The sequence below is a fragment of the Malurus melanocephalus genome, unplaced genomic scaffold, assembly GCF_030028575.1.
Source record: "Malurus melanocephalus ecotype Western Australia unplaced genomic scaffold, MMel_1.1 scaffold_259, whole genome shotgun sequence".
Taxonomy (NCBI): domain Eukaryota; kingdom Metazoa; phylum Chordata; class Aves; order Passeriformes; family Maluridae; genus Malurus; species Malurus melanocephalus.
In genome coordinates, this window is record NW_026623491.1 from 778,996 (window position 1) to 801,220 (window position 22,225).

General features: G+C 42.5%; 2 protein-coding genes across 2 annotated transcripts; both read left to right on the forward strand.

Annotated features, from left to right (window-relative positions):
* Positions 1–295: 295 nt before the first annotated feature.
* LOC130579203 (C->U-editing enzyme APOBEC-1-like) lies at positions 296–6,178 on the forward strand. The gene is made up of 4 exons (XM_057375831.1): positions 296–475; positions 4,033–4,436; positions 4,989–5,128; positions 6,129–6,178. The coding sequence occupies exons 1-4, from the start codon at positions 453–455 to the stop codon at positions 6,138–6,140; spliced, it is 579 nt and encodes a 192-aa protein (XP_057231814.1). The 5' UTR covers positions 296–452; the 3' UTR covers positions 6,141–6,178.
* An 8,193-nt stretch (positions 6,179–14,371) lies between these two features.
* On the forward strand, positions 14,372–20,361 carry LOC130579198 (C->U-editing enzyme APOBEC-1-like). The gene is made up of 5 exons (XM_057375824.1): positions 14,372–14,443; positions 15,867–15,894; positions 16,279–16,670; positions 17,801–17,919; positions 19,789–20,361. The coding sequence occupies exons 1-5, from the start codon at positions 14,422–14,424 to the stop codon at positions 19,813–19,815; spliced, it is 588 nt and encodes a 195-aa protein (XP_057231807.1). The 5' UTR covers positions 14,372–14,421; the 3' UTR covers positions 19,816–20,361.
* Positions 20,362–22,225: the final 1,864 nt, after the last annotated feature.

Sequence of the window (22,225 nt, forward strand, 5' to 3'; positions counted from 1 at the left end):
AACCAGCCATGCTTTCCACAGAGCTGAGCTTCAGATGCTTCAGGAGAGGTCTGTATGCCCCACAGAACACCTGCGACCCTGGGAAGAGTGTCCTACACAGAARAAGAAATCACATTTTTCTGCCAAGGAGACATTATCATCCCTTTGAAACTTAGAAGCAAGCTTCAAAGAGATTGTTCAATTACGGTGTTTTTTTTTGGCTGGAAGCAGGGATCAGTCCCCGCAGCTCTGATAAGAGGTGAGGAGAGAGGAGACAGCACTGCTAGGGGCAGGCATGTGTAGATACGTCATTAAGAGGCTGCAACTGTGGTCAGACAAAGGTTTCCTGTTTTTCCTGTTTGCTCTTTCATCGCCCTGTGCCAGCGGAGCCTGGGGGTGTGCTTTGCCTGTGGCCGTGTGTGGAGCCCCGAGGGACAGAAAGGAGGACAGCACCACGAGGGAAAGGAGCAGCCATGTACAGGAGAGACCTGAGCGGGTAAAAGAACTTGCTGACCTAAAACAAGCACCCCAGCTTCAGCTTTGTGTTGCTGCTGCTGYTTCAGCCCGAGGGGACCCCTCGCTTTGCTGCCCGGGGGAGTTTTTCCGTCTGTGCAGAGTCTGTGCCATGCGTGGGCAAGGGCGAGGGCAGCGCTGGTGGCTGGTACCTGAGCGGGACCTGTGTCCCCAGTGTGCATGGGGGGCTGCACTGAACTCTGAACTTCTTGGGAGAGTTCCCACCGGCTCAAAAGCTGTCCCGGGAGCCATAAACCACCGGGAAACAAAAGGCATTGGCAAAAGCGAAGGAAAGATGGGGATGTGCTGGGCAAGGGCTAAGGCAGGAGTTGGCTCGCCCCAAAGCTGCGCTGCAAGAGAAGCTGAAAACGCCTCTTCCTTGCTGGCAGTTTCGAGGTCTTGAGACATCTGTTTTCACCCAAAATAAAGTGTCTCGGACCATTTTCTGTTTGATGGGGGAGAAGGGGAAGTTTCAATGCAAAATGTGGTAAAGATGTGCCTCAGTTGTGCAAAACATTAGTAAGGGACAAAAAATGTGGATTAAAGAAGTTTCGGTGTATCTCTGCTCATGTATTTTTATCATTATTACTATTATTATCTTGCAATGAACAGAGTTTTAAATAGTTTCTAATAAAAATTGTTAGAGGAAGGAAGGAAAAATTAAATATCTATAATGATGCAGTTTATAACACAATTTTAATAGAAGATATATTAGTTTTAGGACCAGTTTTTGTAAAATTAGCACATTTTAAAATAATCTCACTGCATTCCTGTTCAAGTTACGGATGATGGGACAATACAATACGGGATATATATATATAACACATTTTAAAATGTATTTCGTAATCAGTCAATACATTTTCAAGGTTTAATGCACATTTACATAGCAGCTGCATATTAATAAAAACGAAAAGAAAGCCTAGGAGACAGTTATGTTGGCTGTCATTCCTCTGCCATTTTCTCCCCTAATTCCTCTAAACATTTTGGGGTACAATCCGCCTTTCAAATTATTAGTCACACTTTACAGTGCGTTTCTCTGCAGCTCTTAAATTCTGAAAGGATTATAATTTCACCTCTATGAGACTGATGATCCAAATTTAGAAAGAAAAATAATGTTTTTTTCTTTATATATTTTATTACTTATTAACTATGAATTTTGTCTCATATTTGTATCAATAGCTGCTACGTGCTTGATTTTCTCTTTATGTATACGTATACCATGCATAACAATGCTGAACAGCAAGGACTGCTGGTGATAACTATAAAAACTTAAAAAAAACCTTGAAGTGTTTGCATGTCTTTGATCTATTTATCTGTAAATTCACAATTTATTTTAAATATTCCCTTATCTGGCTTGGGGAGAAAAATGAACACTACCTTTCTGTGTGTATTCTATAGTGTGTGAATGTTTTGTCACAGTTTTAAAATTTCTTCTCTGTTCTTCTGGTAGAGCTGTTTAACTTTTCATCAATTACTATTTTAAAATACCAAGTTATAGCTGTAGCAAATATTTACAAGAATGCAGACTTTTGGTCATATTTTATTAAGTTGATTACACCATAAATTTCAYGCAACTTAGACACTATAGACATCCCTAAGGTGTCTATATCTTGAATATTAATGTATTTCAAGATTGTTCTAAAGAAAGGGCTCTGTGTCCCTGAAAATATGCACAGGGCCCCCATTGCAATAGCTTGTCCAAAGTGCAATGTTTTATGGTCAAAACAGAGGTGAGAGGGTGCTTAAGACCCATTTAAGTAAGACTTGGAAGTTTTAACTTGTTTGTGTGTTATAATCAGATGGCAATATCTACATATACCTTTGAACAAATTAGATCTCTGTAATCTGCTATGACGTTGCTTTCCAAAACCTTCAAGGTATCTTCTGTAAAAATTAAATTAACTGATTTGGCTTGAATATTGGGAGTTTAATGAATTTTCTTTGGTGAACTTCAACCAAGTCACACATATTTTATATATATTGTGAACCTATGACATAATTATATTATCTATATATGTTCTCTAAAAATTGAATTTTAAGGAAATTTCAGCTAATAGACATTGACTTACAAAATACATAATATAAATAGAAAAAAAAGCATCTCTTTTAACACCTCAAACGAGAAAGCATAAAATTGAGTCTGTCCCTCTTAGTATTTTTTTAACTAAAGGTATTACATATAATAAAAAAATTATTCCTGTACCAGAACTAAACATTTAGTGACATTCACATTTGTTATTACATTTACATAAATTTAATAGGAAATCTGATAAAGAAATTTTATCATTCCACAAGATACCACGTGCATGGTTTCTTTGTTTTATATAAACTGAGTTTACATGGAGAAGATGAAGAGACATACACTCTGTGGTTTATAAGCTGATTTTTTTTACGTATGTATTTTAATGTGTAGGAGGCTGGGATGAGGAAGAAGACAGGATAAGAAGACAAAGCCTTCCGACTGACTCAGATAAATTAGATGCTTTTTTACATAGGTGATAAGTCCTGCAGATAGAGAATATGTGACAGTAACTTCTTCTGTGAGATTTCATTTGTCCCTAGTTCAGACCTGGGGGGTTTTGTGACTTGTTCGATTGTAATTTTGGTTTGTTTGTTTGTTTGTTTGTGGTTTTTAAATTTTTTTTGTGGTTTTTTTTATTTTTTTTTGTTTTGCTTTTCTTTGTTTTTGCTCTTGTTTTTATTACTAATGAGTACTAATCTATAAAACAATTTACAGGCTTATTGCATCTCTGTTCAGATTCTGATCAGTTGTCCACTAGATTCACTCTGAATTATTCTAATGTGGAAAAAGATGTATCTGAAATGCATTCTCGTATAAATAGATAAGGCAATTGTACAAAGGCCACGAAGTGCCTCTGGACACTTCATTGTTTATTTATTAGGGATAATTACTGAGTATAAAGGATATGTTCATGACCAGCACTGGCAGGATTTGTACAGGTCCTTAACTGACAATATTTAGAGGTCATTTCTGAACTGAGAAAATATCCATCCTGGGAGTTGTATAGTTTTATATAATAGTTTTATTATTCTCTCATGCAGGATTGTGCTAACTGTGCTAATCCTTATGAAAATGCAAACAGCAAGAGAATCCAATAAAGCAGAAATACTCAGCTTCACAGTTCATCAGGGCATTTACTTTCTTTTTTTTTTTTCCTAGTTTTTACAACAGCCCCCTACATTGAAAAGGGCTACATAGGAGCCTTGCAAAAATGTCTGACACATGAAAAAGTACAGAGAGCTTTTAGAAGTACTCCCACTGATGAGGAAGAGGGTAGGCATAGGGAGGGGGGAGGTGGTGGAAGTTCCTCATGCAGCTGTAGACCAGGGGAGGTTTAGTAGTTCAGGGTTTGGTTCCTTTAGTTCCTTGACCCAGCCTGGTGCCTGCCTCTTTGCTTTCCTTGTGTTGCTCTCTCGTGCTTTGCCCTTCTCAGTTCTCTGATTTCCTCCACCCTCCCCCTTTTTAATGTACTGGAGTACTACTGAAAATAAAGTGATGAAGTTTCTCTTCTGTTTCAGCTGGTTTATAGATGAGGACACATTAAAAGAACAGTTTGATCCCTATGAGTTTCCACGGGAGACATACCTGCTGTGCGAGCTGTGGTGGGGTGAGAATGGCAGGAGCTGGACACACTGGGTCAGAAATGATCATGATGACGATCGTCATGCAGAAGAGTACTTYCTGAATGAAATCTTTGAGCTGAGAAGTAACAGGAGCTGTCACATCTCCTGGTACCTGTCCTGGAGCCCCTGTGCACGCTGCTGCGATGAAATACTGAGATTCCTGCGGCGTTGCCCCAACGTGCACATGGACATACGCGTAGCACGGCTCTACTACACAAACATTGAAGCAAATCGCAGAGGCCTGAGGGCACTTGACAGCTTGACAGACAGATTAAGGATCAGAGTCATGGAAATGGCAGGCAAGGTTCCTCATGCTTTGTGGGACTGGGGAGGGGTGAGCTGGTGAATTTTGTGCACGGGTGAATCGGGTATGGGCTTGCTTCTGTGGTACCCCGKGTCCCACCCCAGCTCCTCTGGGGGCACACCCGTCACCACCCAGTGACTGAGTGTCACATCCAAAAAGAGATGTTTAAACAGTGCAGGAGAAGAGGGACAGGACCATTAGCAAYCAGATCTGTGTGAAAATTCTCCTTTGGAGATACCATCCTTGTGGCGCTCCTGAAGGAATGGGAGATATGGTGCTTCTCCCTTGTCCTAAGGGATTAATCACAGTTGCTGGGATAAGGCTGGCTGAAGAGCTCCTCTGCAATTAAGGGAGGGGAAAAAGTTGCCTAGAGTGAATAGTATTAACTCCAAATATGGAGTGGGCAGCATCCATCAGCTGTCCATGGCGAAGCTCTGTCCATGTCTCTGTGACATGGACACAAGGAAGAGCTTAAAAAGTCTTGTTCCCTGAGCTTCTCTGGTATCTGAATAAACTCGGGTTAATTATCTTGCTTCTATTTCTCCAGACTATAGTTACTGTTGGTATAACTTTGTACAAAGAGATGATGATGATGATGATGATGATTATGATGATGACGACGACTGGACCTGGAACTTTGCACCAGGGATCAGTAGGAATCGTAGGAGGCTCAACTATGTCCTTCAGGTCAGTACACTCGAGAGATAGAGGGAATCATACGAAATGATTTGCAGTCTAGGGCAACTGAGCTGTAAAGAGCAGGAAAGAAGCTCTTGTTCACATCTAGCTCTTGTTCACACCTAGATGGACTTCAAAGAGTACTGCAGCAGGCTTTTGGAAAAACATAGTAAAATCATGGGAACTATYCTGTCCCATTGGGAGAAAAGCACGGTGGGTATTTTTCCATCATATTATGAAGGAAAAGCTAAGAGTGCAGTTTTTCTCATTTGGGCTGCAGAGTGGGAAATTCCTTGGTTTTTGCCTGGAACTCCAGTCTCATTCCAAAAGCCCTCTATCAGATTTCTTTTTAAGCTGGATGTGAGCATGGGTTTCAGCTCACCAGATGGTGCTACTCAGCCCCCTTCTGTCACTGTCTGACACCCCCCAGTCACTGGGCCCCTGCATAATTCATTGAAGTCCCTTCCAGATTCCATTCAGTAACTTCCTTGACTGGTTGGAAGAGTACAGTTTCTGTGAGATGAGAAAAGCTGTTCAAAACAGAATGTCTGTACCCTGGGAAAATCCAGCCTTTGTTTTTTGTTTGGTGCCAGAAACCTTCTGAAAGTCAGAAGGAGGCAGAAGACAGGGTGTGTTCAACAGCAATGCTGGAATTTTGTGTCCCTGGAGACAAGAGACCCCGCTTGAAGGAGCAGGTCCACAGTCCTGCAAGGACTATTTAAAAAAAAAAATCTAGCAAAAGTAGTTTAAGTTCTGCAACACTTTGATTTCAATGTACTAGAATTTTCTGACAAATGCTGTTTTTAGTGAATGAGGGCRAAAAAAATCTGTGGCTAGGTGGGTCACTGATTATTTGGGAAATCCATTTTATACGGCATATGTAGAAAATAAATAAAACATCCTGGGCTATTATAATGAACAAACTACTTCTGCTATATCCTTTTCAAATCATATCAGGTTCAAAGTGCAATCAGAGGATCTAAATGTCACACTTCTATTTCCATTTCAGCGCCGTTATTAATAGAATCAAAGGATCCCMGACTATCTCARGYTTTGAAARGGACCCRAAAGGATCATCMAGTCCAACTTCTTTCTCCTCTCAGGACTACCTAAAACTAAACAACATGACAAAAGCATCGTCCAGGTGCTGCTTACCTCTGACAGGCCTGATGGCGTGACTGCTTTCATGGGGAGCCTGTTCCTCTGACTGCACATCTTCTCAGTGAAGAACCTTTTCCTGATGYCCAAGCCGAACATCCACTAATGCAGCTTCATTCCATTTACACCAGTCCTATCACTGGTCATCGGTTTCAGGATTACTTCAATTTCAGGATTACCCTGTCCCAAATGGAGAATCCAGCGCTTGTTCTTGTAATATTTTATAGGTTAGTGACTGCACAGCTCTTTAGTATCCAGATCTCTCTGCAGGGCCTCTTTACCCTCAAGGGAATCCACAGATCCTCCTAAGTTTAGTATCATTGGCAAAATGAGTTAATTTTGATTCCTTCRTTTGACTCCTCCATGCAGATAATTTACAAGAACATTGAAGGTCACTGGCTGTAAAATTGAGCCCTGAGGAGCCCCAGTGGTGGCCGGTCACCAGCCTGATGTATGTATCCTCTCTCTGGGGAAAGAGAGGGTATTTACCTTGCTGTATGTAGAAACTGGACAAGACCAGATCTTTTTGCTCTACCTCTGTTTTCCTTTCTTTCCTTCCTCCTTTCTTCTTCTGCTTAAAAGATTAATTTACTGCTACTGCAGGTTGTTCAAAGATTGCTGTTGCCAATGCTGTTCAGAAAGGTTTAATCTTCAAGCTGTTCAGAAATGTTTAAATTGTTGCTGCTGCAGGCTGCTGAACCTGTCCTGCAGCTTAAATTGCTGTGGCCTATATAAAYAAAACTTTCTAATTGATCACTTGGTATTGTTGTGCCTTAATTTAGCCCAAGGCTATGCCAAATGTTGGCTACCTCAGAGTAGGTGGTCCAGGATCACATTCTTGGGACCGAGTAATTGTCTCTCAGAATAACTTTCTTCCTAACTTCACCAGGCATTGAAGTGAGACTGGCAGGTCTGTAATTACCATGGTCTTCCCTCTGACCCTTCTTGAAAATTGGAACAACATTGCCATCTTCCACTTGACCTGGAACCATTCCAGTCTCCCAAGACCATCGAAAAATAACAGAAGGTCATGCGATGCTATCAGTCAGCTGTCAGCATCTTGGGATGAATCCCATCAGGCCCCACAGATTCATGTGCATCCATCTGGAGCAGCCACCCTTGAACCACTTCAAGGTTGTATCTGGGTTTATCATTCCCTCAGTCATGATCTTCCAACACAGGGCTCCTGGGGTCCCAGGGCCCATCATCTGGCAAGAGATGGTCAAGGTGCCAAAAAGAACCTCTCTGGACACTTGCTGTCCTCTAAGCTAATTTWGTTTCTTAACTCAAGATGCGAAAGTATCAAAAGTGAAAGTAAAACCACAGAAAATTCCCTATCAGGGCAGAAAGCATGGTCCAGACACTGTATCTAGCTGTGACAGAGGGGCTGGTTTTTGCAGAGGGCAGACAATCCTGGCCACTATCTGTGGTTTGCCRTGATCCTGTCCCACTAACTCAGTACCCACAATGCCTGTGTGTGGGAACCCTGCATCTTACCTTTAGTGTCCATATATGGCTCTGTTTCTACCCTTGTCCTGCTGTCTGCATCCACAATTTGCTGGAGCAGAAGATCCCAGGAGTTACATACTATTATTATAGCATGTATATAATAACTATAATACAATACAATATATATAAAAATATAATATATAATATACAATATATAATATACAATATACAATATATATAATATATAATATATAATATATAATATATAATATATAATATATAATATATAATACATAATACATAATACATAATAACTATAAGTAGTTATTATATATAATATAATAACTATTACATAGTTCTTATAGTTAACCACGTGAATAAGTACTCGTCCCTGTTTTACACTGATCAGCAAATCAGGGTGTCAGTTCTCGCTACACTGATATCTCATCATCAATCACTGAAACACCAGTCTGCATTTGAAAGATTCTGATAACCTACAGGATGTTCCAGCGTCTCAGTGGAAGCTATAACCCATTACTGACAGCAGGACTTGGTTTTAAAAAGCAGCTCTGAAAATCCACAGGTGCTCCGTTCAACAGGAGCAAATCCTCCATCCAGCAAGGGGTGTGACTGTGGAATGAGAATCACAGTATCCATGGTCATTGCATTTCAGCATCTCCACTCAGATAGCTAAAAGATGTAAGAAAGTATTTTTATTTGCAAGCCCATCCTGAAACTGGGCCCACTAGATGAATCCACTGAAAATCCCTTGTGCTTTTTAAGGAGGGAGAGGAAACTGATCCCACAGGTTGTTCTGGGAGGATGGGAAAGAGAAACACAGACAATGTGAAACTGTTGAGCRAAATTTTTAATGTGCACCAAGTGTTCCCCACTCAGTCTCCAAAGTATCTCTTTGCTGGCACAGGCTGCCAGACAAGCGATATCACAGTACAACCTTCCCAGCAGCTTTGGGGGTTGTTCTGGAGATTGCTGATCCCCTGTCTGTGCCAAGGCTCATTTTGCTTTGCTCTTGTTYGCACTGTCTGTTGGCCTTGTCTTACCACACTCAGCCCCTGTTTGCATTGTAGCAGGCTTTTGACCAAAGCAAGTCTGTGACATTCCCAGGAGGGACCCCAAACTGTTTTCACTGAATGCCAGAATGATTTTTGCTTTTTTTTTCAGTTATATATTCCCTGTATTCTTTACACATATATTTGCAGCCTCCCTAGTACTTCTCCCTACAGTTTTCCCCAGCCAGAAAGACCAAACACATTCCAGGAGTCCCCAGCCTATCTTGGTTCTCCCTGGYTACCAAGGCCAAAAAAACCCCTCCAAGACACATTTTCAAAAAAAGAGTACAGCTAGTACCAAGGGGGAGGTCCAGAAAAGGGTTGAACTAGAAGGGGGAATTAGCTCATCACCTGCGCTTCTAATCGGGAATTCTTGTCAAATGTGCTAATCTGCCAAACTCCTATTCACCCTGTGGGGGTGGGCTTTTGTGGGTGTTTTTTCCATATCTGCTCCTGGAGACCYCCAATAAAGACCAGTTTTTCTATTATCTCATATACTAATATGTCTCMAAAATGTGTTGTTTCATTTCCAGGGCCTCTACAGCATCGTCACAATAAAAACCAAAGACAATCACTGTGGTCTGTGCCTCTCAGTGCCCTGAAGACTTAAAAAAAAAATAAATTGGTTGTCTTGGCCACCATCACTTGTGTTTTCCACTGACACACTGCCCACAGAGGGCCCAGGAATTATGGAGTGCTATGAGGAAAATTACCTCCCTCCTTGATGGTACCCAAAGGTTGTAATGCCTGGTTCTGRGGAATGCTTTGTGCTTTTGATGGAGGTTTTACCCCGCATGGGAGCTATGGGTTCCAGGTGAATTCTGGGGAGAGTTTAACCATATATGTTTGTCATTGAACAATCCCTGAGTGCCTGGAAAAGAAAGTCTCAGAGATGAAAGTTCCTAGAGCTGCTCTGAACACTCTCCTTGGTACAACCTGTAGAAAAACATTGCTCTTCCTCAAGTGAAGTCCACCTGGTTATGCGAGACCACTCACATTTAAAACTCTGCCAGTTTTGTGACGATTGACTCAGGCTCTGAAGCTGAGCATGGACAATAATCCCTACTGGATTTGGGATACTTACTGCTCTGCTCAGTGCTTTGACACAAAGCATGTGCGTTGAAACAAAAACATAGAAATTAGGCAAAATCTGAAAGGAAAATATATAGAACTTGCATGACTCAAAGTAGAGTGAGAAGACTGTAGAAGGATTGCTTAGAGTAGAAAAACATATTCGAAAATACGAGTATGTTCACTTGCAGCTTTTTTTTCCCACACTGATTCTTCATGAAGTATCTTTGATGATCTGGGAAATTCCTTGATTTCTCTGAGCTCACCAGTTAATGTGAAAGAATTACATTATGAGGATATGAGGAAGTTTTGTTACTGAAGTAAGCACGCACATAAGTCCTTGCCACCTGCCAATTATTTTTCCCTTTGCCTAGGTGAGAGCTCTTCCCACACACCGTCATGGCTGGCTGCCATTCCACTTAATTGTTCAGTCAGCCTCATAAAGCTCACCCAGCAGTGGCAGGGTGCCACCAGTTAAATTAATCTCTTACCTTTTGGTTGCCACGTATGGAGGCTGAACAKGGGTCTCAATAAAGTGCGGTGATGCTACGGAGCCTGCAGAGGAAATGAAAGCAAAGGTACTAGGAGAGATAAAAGAGGCATGGGTGGGTGTGCTTATCAGAGTTTCAAAGTAATACACTGCCAAGGAGATGTATTTGTGTATCTACAAGCTTGTTTTTGTATGTGTTATTGCACTATTGTGCATACACATATATGTAAATATCTGTAAATATCTTMATGAGTGTGAATTCATACGTATGGGTTCATACACAAACGTATTTTAGCCTTTTTGTAAATGTCACAGAATAAATCTCAAAAGACTCTATGTGGTTTTTCTTTCCATAAAAGATAAAGATACTTACTGAGAAAACTCCATTAAATCCAAGTAAACATACAGTGGAATTTCCTTTTACTGTCAAATGTGTCAGCAGCAGAACACTTGAACTAACACAGGATTTACCACTTGAAATTAAGTCCAGGAGGCAGCCTGTAAGTGGAGGTTGAGACTTAAGCCTCTGTGGCATAAGCCCCAGTCTTTTGTCATATTTAAATTTAACCTTCCTCTTTGCTTCCAGACTTTCACTTGRTGATTCTCACCTCTTCCCAATACATCATTCAGCCGAAGAACAAAAAGCTCAATACCTGTAAAATCCTCAGAGATTTGTAAATTGGGATCTCAGCTGATTTAAACCTTGTTCCCTTTTTGTCTTCTTTGATGTCTGATTTAACTTTCCTTCTGTGCTCCCCTTTCTTCCCTTAGCTGTCCATTGTGGAGATACAGCTAGAATGCAGAAAGCTCAGCTCGTGTCAGAGGTGGACACAGTAACATTGCCTGGCCACAAATTGTGGCCTATCACAAAATAACTAACATAAGAGAATGGCCTGTTTGCTATGTACCTGTGCTGGACAGTGCCAGCTCTTAGTTTTGCAATACTATTAAAAAACATAGGTATGGTTGTTATAGTGATCACTGTTTATATAAGGATCTGTTTTTAGTTACTGCTGGAAAAGTATAAATACTCAGCTTTGTATCAATAAAATGGGCTCTTTGCATCCAGGCAATCCGCCCTGTCTCTTCCATCACCGACCATCACCTGACAGTCCATCTTCCCTAATTTCTTCCATATATTTCCATTTCTAGGACTCTGTCTCAGTCCAGATTTGTTAYCAGATGCACATCTTGGGTTTTGGGAGTCAGATAAGCTAAAAGACCTTTGAGGAAAGGGAGTGGTACATCAGCAGACAGCACCTCTGTCATAGTCATGCTGCAGAACTCTTGTGCTGCAATCTCTTTCCCGGGAGATGTCGCAGGGAYCTGTCTCTCTGCTGCTCTGTCCACTTCTGTCACTTAGAGAAGTGCAGAATCTTGGAGGCCCTTTGTGAAGCATCCTGGACGCCCTTTCCTCTTCTGAAGAAACTGTGAAGCTTCTAGATTCTTTTTTGCTGGTGAATCTGGCGATATGTAGACAGCATGGCTCTGCAGCCACCAAAGTGAACATKGCCATGAAGGTCTAAGGAGCCTGGTGTTTAAAGGAGACATGAGTGAGTGTATGTCTGCCATTCTGTGGACACTTTGCTGTGTAGGCTGCTCCAAAATGCATTCARGTTCATGAGGTATACGTATGAGGGTGATGGTTATTAAAAAAAAAAAAGCATTTGCAGGAGTGGTTGAGATATATTCAGACATTACTGATAGCTCAGCATCATGAACCACCTTCACATTTATCTCTAAYGTTACCTTAAGCAGCTTCTGTAAGGGGGCACAACTGATGGCATGAGAAGTAGAATAAGTTTTTGTCACAGTTGTTTGAGCAAAATGAGACCCCACCTACACAGATGACCCTTGCCACAGGCACGTAGCAATTTAAAGGGATACCGGGTTATTGCTGGTTGCTCATAAAAACCAAGAAACAGGTTTCCCACCTAGTTATATGATCCTTCTGGAAGTCATCATCCTCTTGACTCACTGAAGTATGGTACCCATAAAATGAATACGCAAATGCTTCTAGAAATATCAAAATTCACTTGTGTCACAGCCTTGTCTTTCTGATTTTATCAGGGTTAAAGCAACTACTATATTTGGAAAGGATTCCTCTCTGATTAGTCTGATAGGAGTAACAGAGTATTTCCAATTTTCTCTTTTTTTTYCYWCCTTTGGCTTTACACCATCTCATAAAGCACAGTCAGCTTCCTGAAAATKTTGTATTGCTAATTCCCTGCTCCTGCTTGACTCATTCTTCTCTCTCCAYTTTCTGTGGAGCGTTGCTGGTTTTCTACCAGGAACTACTGCTGTTAATCAAGCCATTCCTTGCAGATCAGACTAATCACCTCTAAGCCTAATTCACACCTGCTTGTTTGTAGATACCTACTGCAAGGAGAGGGCAGTGAAGAGAGCACTACAGCATCAAAGCATTCCTGGTCTCATTGAGGATCATGTCCACAAACTCAAAACCACATTAGTCATCACTTTTTTGTTTCAAGAATCTCTTGAGCATTTGAGTTGATCTCCTTCACTTTCCTGTGTGGTGAAGTACTGCAACCACTAGAGAACAATTCTGTGCTGAGAAGTGAGGAGTGACCTTGCAGCAGAAGAGCCTCAAGGGCTGACTGTGTTGGCGCTGCCTGATGACCTACCTCAACTGATCTTTCCCTTGACAGAGTCCTGCCAGTGCCTGAATCCCTGCTTCCTCTGAACTCCACTRTTAGTGTACCCCTCTGTTTTTTCCTGCCCCAGTAGGAAATGGAATGCTTGTTGGCAATAGAATACTGAGAGCTTGCTGCAGAGGATACAGCTCAATCACTSTCTTAGCTTTACAATCCCACACCAGGCTTGGCACCAAGGAAGGCAATGGCTTTGTCCAGGGATCCATTTCTACAGTTTGCATCAAGCCACAAAATAGTTGTCAYAAAACCAGAAAAAGCTGTAAGTCACAGAGATTGATTCTACCTAAGCYATATGAAGAATTCTTTTGTAATTCCTTCCCTCTGCAAACCAGTTTTGGGGATGTCAGTCAGAGGAAAGCTTCTCATTAGAAACTAGCATTGTTTCAGTAATGWTTTTGGACTGAATGGGAAATACTCTTTTGCTGCATCTTGTGTGAGTTACAGAACCAATCACAGGAAGGTGACGTTCAGTTCATAACGCTGAGCAGATTTCTCAGGGCACTGGAAAATGTCTGTTCTATTTACATCAGTGAACTGATACAATGAGCAATAGTTTCTGCAGMTACTCCTCCACAAGTGGCCCAGGTCTTGCTCTCAGGGTGTCTACCTGTGTGCAGAGCTCTTCTCAGCTGTGGTATTTCAAAAATATTTGGGTGTTGCCTCACAGCAAGGTGTTGGCTGCCAGAGCTCTCCTGGATTCTGGGCAGCTTGCTGGGAGTTGGCCTGAGAGTGGCTGCCCAGGCACTGCTCACAGCTCAGAGGTCACACACGTGAAGTGTCTTCCTTGATTCGTGAGGACCCAGGCTCAAGGGGGTGTGTGATGTCCTTGGAACTCCGCAGGAGTTGTGCCACCAAGGGMAATGGCAGTGACCACCACCACCTGCTGGAGTTGCACAGACTCACAGGCTTCTGCACATGATGTCTTCTGTTCCCTCTCCCCGGTGGGTTCTGTTCAGCTTCCTCCTGGCATCTGGGTGTCAGAAAAGTGACATGCCAGGCCACAGCTGTGTGACTTGGTGCCATTTGTGCAGATGCTTTTCTCTCTCGTTGCACTGGGGTGACTAGAGAACATTTGCTTTTCTGCTCTGGAGCTARAAGTAACAAAGAAATGTAATTTCTGTCTGCACTGCAAAAGAAGTGGCTTACCTGTTAATTCCAAAATCACCCCCAAMTGCAGTTCTTTGGTGCCAGGAACTTGCTTTCACCTCCAGTCGGTGGGGTGGTGTAGGTAGGCATGAGGAAAGTGACCATGAGGAAATGCTCAGCTGAGCAGCATCGGTAAGGCCCAAAGATCAGCATTCTCACTCAGGAATTGAAACCGAAACAGATGTAGGACTAATAAAGGCGCACCAGTCTCCCAGGAAGCAACACAAAAATCCAGAAATACCCATGGCTGCTGTCAGTGGCAGAGGTAAGTACATTTACATGAAAGGCTGGCATGATTTTCCATATTCAAGTGCAGATATTTACTATAGTTGTATCTAAAGAGCCCRAGCATAGACACAAATGTGTTTTGTTGGCACATGAGGATACACAAGAGACAGTTGTGGATTTGTGTTTTATGTCTTTGAATTCATTACCATATCTAGAGCCTTAGGTCCAGCTTCAAAATACTAATATAATTTTGWTAACCTTGGTATGGCAGGAAGAATCTAAAATCCAAAAGAAATTTTACTGTGGAAAGARATCTCAAAGGCATTTAAGGATGGAGCAATTTAGTCAGCTTAYCTATTCATCTATTTTATTTTCATTGTGATAAATAACTAGAATATTTTTCTTAAGGATCAGGGCAATAAGGCTGTGCAAGAAGTTGATCATGTCTGTTTATATGGAAAACTATTTTATTCCTGCTAAAATATAGATTCACTCTTTATAATTCATAATTTCTCATCTTATAGAGCTAAGCTGCTGAAAAATGCCTTTAGCATCTTAATTCTAAGTAAATTAGAGAAAAACGTCATTATATTATCTATAACATATAAAAATGAAAAATACGATTCATTATTTTTATTTTATAGATACTTAAACTTTTTTTTTTAAATTAAACAAAAAATTATTTTATCAAATAAATAACAGTTCCTAGGTACTTAAATTTTCTRTTGCTGGATTTTTACAAAACAAAATCAAAACAAAAGATTTGATTACCAGCTAACGTTTTTCCTCTAGACCCTCAGCTGGGAACGGATGAATGAGTCTTAGGGTCAAAGTTGCTTGCCACCATGAGAGACAAAATGTATATAATCAGGCAGGTCTGCCTTGGTGCCCTGTATGTATTTGTTAGTCAGAAATCACCCTGTGTTGGTATGTTTTCCTTTGCACTGTTTTTTTTTTTTAGTTTTTGAAAAAGTTACAGATTAAACGAAGAAGGGAAGTTGGTTGTGAAAATGTTTTTGTCTAGATTGCCAGAATTATATGTACCAACAGGAAAATGGCTCAACTTTTGCCTGTCTTGTAGAAGTGGTTTGGAAGATTTAAAGGGAAAAGAGATTTGATTCTGCTGTGTGATTAGTCAGGGAAAAACAGGTGCAGTAMTGCTGAAACCAGTGCATTTAAACTTGGATGTTTATACAATCAACCACAATGTGCTAAACTGAGCAAGGGTTCACATACAACATKATTTAAACAACCATCAAGTTCAACTTCCAGGTAGGAATTCACACCTCCTGCATCCCAGAATGCCTATCCTCCTGTGCAGTGATTACTTATTAATTTAGAGAWAAGAGATCTGGCAGGGAGTGTATAGAGTGAAAGGGGTCTGGACAGAAAGCGTAGAGGAAAGCGTAGTGTTTTCCAACCTGATATCCTCAGTGACTCACAATTTTTTTTCTGCATAGATCCCTCATCCAGAGAGAACAACCAAGGGTAAGAGATGTAGCTCTATCACTGACTGCTGCCTGAGCTCCATGGCAATTTCCAGAGACAGCCTTGTGCCTCTTTTTATTCTTACTATCCCTTTCCTCAATCTTCCTTTCCCATTGTCTTACTGCTTTTACTGGTGCTGATCTCTGAGGGGTGAGTGGGTTGCTGACCCACCCTACAGTTCTCAAGGAGGTGCTGGGGGTGTTCTGAAGCCTTGATGAAATTCCAGATTTAGATGGCTGAATTGCAACATTCTTCAAGCTGCTCATTCCTGATGGGAAAAGCTGGGAGTGGGAGGCCTGGCTGATAATGAGAGCAGGCAACGCACAATGGGGACAAACATCATTGAAGAGTTGGGATCACAGTGCTGCTGGTACTCTTCTTCAGGTGGAAGATGGAGCCAAGAGACTTCCAAAGATATTACTCACCTAGCCACCATCATCAACGGAGYGTGTACCTGCTGTATGAAATCAGGTGGAGAAGACGTTCCATCTGGAGGAACTGGTGCTCAAGCAATCCTCATCAGCATGCTGAAGTCAACTTCCTGGAAAATTGKTTCAATAACAGGCCACAAGTTCCTTGCTCCATCACCTGGTTCCTTTCAGCTAGTCCCTGTGGAAATTGYTCCAAAAGGATTGTGGAGTTCCTGAGGTCACACCCTAATGTGACCTTGAGAATATACGCAGCCAGGCTGTTCAGGCACCACGATAACCGTAACCGAGAAGGTCTCCGCAACCTGATGAGGAATGAGGTCACTGTACTTATCATGGGTCTTGAAGGTAACCCAGYTTCTTTTTGTCCAAGTGTGGAATGATGGTTCTGGGATCATGYGCACTCTCAGTTTGTAATAGAGGGGATGATTGGCTTTGGGGAGGACTAGTGAGTGCAAAAAGGTCACTCTTCTGCTTTATCTCTTCCCTGATCCCACACAGCAGCAGGGCCAGAGTGGTCATTTCCTCTTGCCAAATCTGAGCATAGAGAGTAAGAGGCTTCTCTAGCCATCCACACCTCCTTTAGATGCAGTGAAAAACCCTGGGCATAAGACAACCTGTCCCTCCCAGAACACACAAGCATATCAGCTTGTCAGCTGCAYCCTAATTGGTTTCCCTTGGTAGCTGGAGAAGAGAAGGAAGCTTGTCTGAAGGAGACTTTCAGGTCATGGAATGGAYGTGTGCCTTTTTCTGTGTATGTCTTGCTTGCCTGGTGATGTTCGGCTGTAAAAATAGTCCAGACAAGCAGCTCACAAAAAGGAGTGTATATTTGAAGAGAGGAACCTCACCACTGGAGAGCGCAGCTGCARAACTCACCAGGTCAAATGGAATCTTAAAGGACATGGCTTATCTTGGGGATACTGTCTCTGGGATTATACCASCAGAGCATTGACAGAGGCTCTGCCCACCCTATCAACACTAAGATCAATATGAAACTGCTAAATGTTAGAGTGTGCACTCCAGGTTTTCCCTGATCATTGGGATAAGTCAGACAGAGWCACGATTGAAGCAACTTGTCTTACCAAAGTTGTATTCTCAAGCACAAGGCTGCCAAAAGGAGAGCCTGACCAGCTCTGACTGCATGTCCCACTTCCCATTTCAGTTCTGCAACTTGTGGATTCCTTCTCTCTTGGTAAATGTGCTCTGGCTTTATGCCTTGGTGTGCTATTTGTGGTAAGAGTTGCCCAAGCCACCACAGTGATCAATTTCTCTCTCTGGAAATATTTTTTTAGACATATTGCTATCTGCAGAGTTTTGTTTCCCCTTTCCACTAACTTATTCGTGTAGCTATTTATGTATCCCTTGTATGAAAATCTTTGTCTTTGTTCTTATTGAGAAATGAGTGACTCACTGACACATTAATGAAGAAAGAACTGAGCATCCTTTCATCAAGAGTGACTGGGTATCTCTCTTCCTAGATTACAGTTACTGCTGGAGAAATTTTGTTGCATACGAACATGGAGAAGATGATTATCGGCCCCAGAACTTCGCTGAATACATCTGTCTGAATTTCACAGAACTCATTCATATCTTTTTGGTTAGTAGACAGCTGAAGAAAATACCAAGTGTGAAAATTCATGCAAAAAAATCCTAGGAAAAGGAGGTTTGGATGACCCTGGCAACGGTGTTAGCAGAAACGATAGTAGGAAAAAAAAGCATAAGCAGAGGGCCAAGCAGGACTGTGCTGCTACGTTGTGCCTTTGAGGCCAGGAGTAGAGAAAAGATTTAGCAGCACTCTCAGATTTTCACTAAGGAAAGGGCATTATTTCAACCCTTTGCATGAATCAGCTACCTGTTCATTAGCTTGCRGCTTACCAGAACAATTTGACTCCAAAAGCTCCTTCAGCTAGGTAATCAAGATTCAAGTATTCTCTTATTGACTCTCAGGACAGGGCCATGGATTTTAGTTTAGTCTTGAGCAAGTTCAAAAGCACAGATGGGTGGATTTACTTTCAGGATCAYAGTTTACACTTAAGAGTGTCATACCACCAAGACCTGCTTTCTATATTTCTTGCAATCCATGCAACTGCAGAAGTTATTTGTTCAGCCTGATRTCCTACTTTACGAGAAAGAGAAGAAAGAGAAGGTGGTCTACTGCACCAGGAGAGAAGACCAGGTCTGGAATTAACTGCAGGGCTCGGCCACCCTTTGTGGGACAAGCCAGCTCTTGTTTGAGCTGGTCCCTCCGTGCAGAAGGGATGGCAGGAGGTGGAGGAAGGGGTGCACACAACTGTAAGACAGGTGGGAAMTCGGAGTCACAGGCACAAAACAAATCTGTTTGGAGGATGCTAAAATGCCTTGTTTTATTTCTGACTGAGGAAAAGGTACACACAGCACTTCATTTCRGTTCCATCCACCCCAAACACTACTTAGGACTTTTAGTACCTCAAGGCATGACCTTTCAATTTCTTGTCTGAATAAGACATTCAGGTGACAGGATACKCAGTCAGTGGCAATATCCAGTCAATCAGCTGATCTAACAAAGCACTGAATGCAATGTAATGGTTTAGGAGACATTTTCCCCTTGGCTCTCAGCCTTTCTGAGTCTCCTAATGCCTGAGATGATTAAATAATTTAGCAGCTTACGCACAATCAAATGTGTGGTGCAATGCTTGCCGGGCTGTGTGCTAAATGCTGGTGAGCACTGACAAACTGCTGCTGACTCAGCACCGCTCCCTGCGCGGCAGGACAAGGGGAATCTGCCCTTCAAGTCCTGCTTTTAAAGAGCCAGCTAACAAATCACCCATCCCAACCAGGCAGCCTTTCCTAGACCTATAGGGAAGGTGGCTCAGCGGGATCTCGCTGCAGTTTTCCACTACATAAAGGCAGTAAAGACAGCCAAACTCTCCTCGACAATGCACAGGGGGAAAATGAGGTAACACACACAAGCCGCCATGAGGGAAATTCCAACAGGATTGCCCCAAAAGTCTCCCCTGACCATGGTRCTGTACTGGAACCCAGAGAGCTGTCACCTCCACCCTTCAGAGACACCRAGAAATTTCCTCTGAGCTGCCAGACCCAGCTTTGGAGTTAGCCATGCTGCAAACCTCATGTTGGACTAGAGACCTCTGGGGGGCCTTCTAGCCCCCCAAAAATCTGCCTTTCCACAGGATCCAATTCCCCTTGCATTCAGCTATGCATGCTGMCACCTTTTAAATGCTTCTGTTTCTAAATGGTCTGTATTTCTAGGAGTGGTGTACATGGCACAGTAAATTACGACGTGCTTCCCTGTTGTCTGGAAAAAAATGTCTCCTGAAGGAGATTATCTAACACATTGAAGGAGGATCAGAGTGATCTSTTGGACTAGAAGCTTTATTTTCAAATTCTCTATCATGATGAAGAGATGGTTTAAACTTTTAGTATCTAACTTTTAACTTTTAATTTTTTTTTTATTTCTTCCTGCCAGGGACTTCCTCCATTTCTGTCAAACTGAATGCTAGCAAGCACTACCACCACGCTTTCAAGCTCACTTTGTGCATCAATACAYGACCAGAAAAGCCAGTCCCTGGCAGTCTTTTCTGCTGCAACCTTGATGAGTTTCTTGCTGTCACCAGAGAAGACTCTTGTCACTGGCTGGGCATTGCTAAGTATTGGGCAGAGCAGAAGGAGCCCATGAGGAGCCATCAAGAGAGCGTGATCCACTCACCCAGGACWCAGCGCTCTGTTCTTTACAAAGTTTCCTGAGAGTCTGGTGGGGATGGAGACCGTGYCCCATTATCAGCCCTTCCATGTCTGCTGATTCTGCAATCAGATTCTGTGAGAGCCCTCTTGAGAGGCCAGCACGTAACATTTTTCACGCTCTGATCTATTCCAAAGAAGTAATCAGCCATGCACTATTGCTTTCAGAATTTCTTATGAACATCACTYTTATGTCTACATGTGTATGTTTCAGAAAATATTTCATGCTATTACAGTATTCATGCAATGCTGTGATAATACTTCATTTTTAGATTTTATTTATGAGTGTAAATTTATTTTATGACGGTAAAATCAATGTAATTGATGTCAACTCTGTGGAGATTTTGCTTTTCTTGTTCAGTTCCTGGGTACACAGGAGATTGTAATTCCATGCCCTGGAGACATAGCTGTTCATTGCAAACTTGGGGAGCAAAATAAAAAGTCTCTGCTTTTCCAGCTGGAAACACAGAGTGGAATGGTGAGGCAGGAGATATGGAAAGTTCTGAGCTATCTCTACTGGCAGAAAGCAAAAAGAAGATACAGGTGTGTTGGGTCTGGCATCAGTTCTCAATACGAACTGCAGGTAATGTAGAACATCTGAATGAATCATGTAGGGAGCTCCATGTGCCATGTTTCCAGCCTCTTCTAGCAGGGGGCCCGCTGTGTAATCCCTCTGGGGAATGTGCTGATGCTGGGATCTGCACCATGCACAAAAGAATTTGAAGCATGAGGCAGGGGCTGGTGGGAACCATGCCTATCTCTTCTACTTTATTTATGCTTAGAGCATCCTTTGGCCGTGCCAAAAACTCCAGATGTTTACCAGACCATCAGGACAGCCAGAAAAGCTGCAGGCTGAGGAAGCAGCTCCAGTCCCTGCAATATGAGAGTGTGTCTAAGGCTGAGCACAGCTGGCTGGAGGCTGTCTCCTAYGCCAATCAAATAAAATAACTCCAAGCGATGTATAGCACAGCTGAAGTTYTYTTCCCCCTGTCCAGGGCCTCACACKGGATGTCACATGCCCTCTTTCTGGACATTATAGTGTTCACTCTTTGTTTCCTTAGGGAGAAATCAAATCGCTTGATCAATGTGTAGTTGAGTGCAGCAAGATCCACARCCATTCATGCCCAGGGCTCAACCCTTTCCCACTGAAGACAGGAGAACAAGCTTTCTCTGGTCTGTTTGGAAGCTTGCCAGTTCCAAGTTAGCCCAGTGAAGTTTTTCACRCCAGTTTTATCTACCAGAGTGCATTTGCTGTATCCCTGCTGTGCCCCTACTGGCATGTGAGGGCCCCGAGGTAGGTTTACCACACTGGTAGCCTTTAAAGGTAACCACTGAAGGCAGCTGGTCTGCTCTCACTTTCTTCTGGCCCTCTGGACTGGTGAAAACATTGCGCCAGCTTGTAGAGTGGGGTAGTTCTTATCTGTGAATTAATGATAAAGTTATAGTGCAGAAACACCACCACCCTCCCTGTGCTGGGACTCGGGATGYGATAGCAGCAGCAGCAGCAATGGGGTTTCAGCTGTACCTCATGTGGGTCTGGAAGCCTGACGGGAAACCTGCCTAAGACAGACATGCTTGAGAGATTTAAAAGCCAAAGGCAGCTTTCAAAATACTTGCCATCCTTTGGTGCCTCCCCATCTGCTGTGAGCTCTGCTCTTGCAGCAATGCACTTTCTCCTTCCCTGGCAGAGGCTCTGCTCATCATCATCGCTGGCACTGTCTGAACGAGMGGTGTCTTCTCTGCCAAATCCCTTCATGCTGCTTCTGTGAACCAAATCTGACTTCCATCACTGTGAATATTCAATTCATATGTGATGAAATAATGACATTTCTGCTCATAGGAATGTTACAGGGTCAGCACCAGGGAGAGTAGAAAAAACTACTCAAAGACAATGCTGGGCACAAACACATCTAGGCTGAAATCCCCTGAAGGGACAAGTAACAAGGGATCAGACTTCGTGACCATGAAACCCCTTTGTGTCTTGATTTCCAAGTACCAGCATGGGTAGAGGAAGAGAAAGCAAGCGGGGAGAGACGTGCTTGTGTTTGCAAGGATCTAGAGTGTGTCTTTGCATTGTTTAATGRTAATCTGTTTCTTATTATTGCACAGTCCAAGGACACCGTGTACTGACCTGGAGTAATGCCATTTGCAGCTGTGGGAATGAT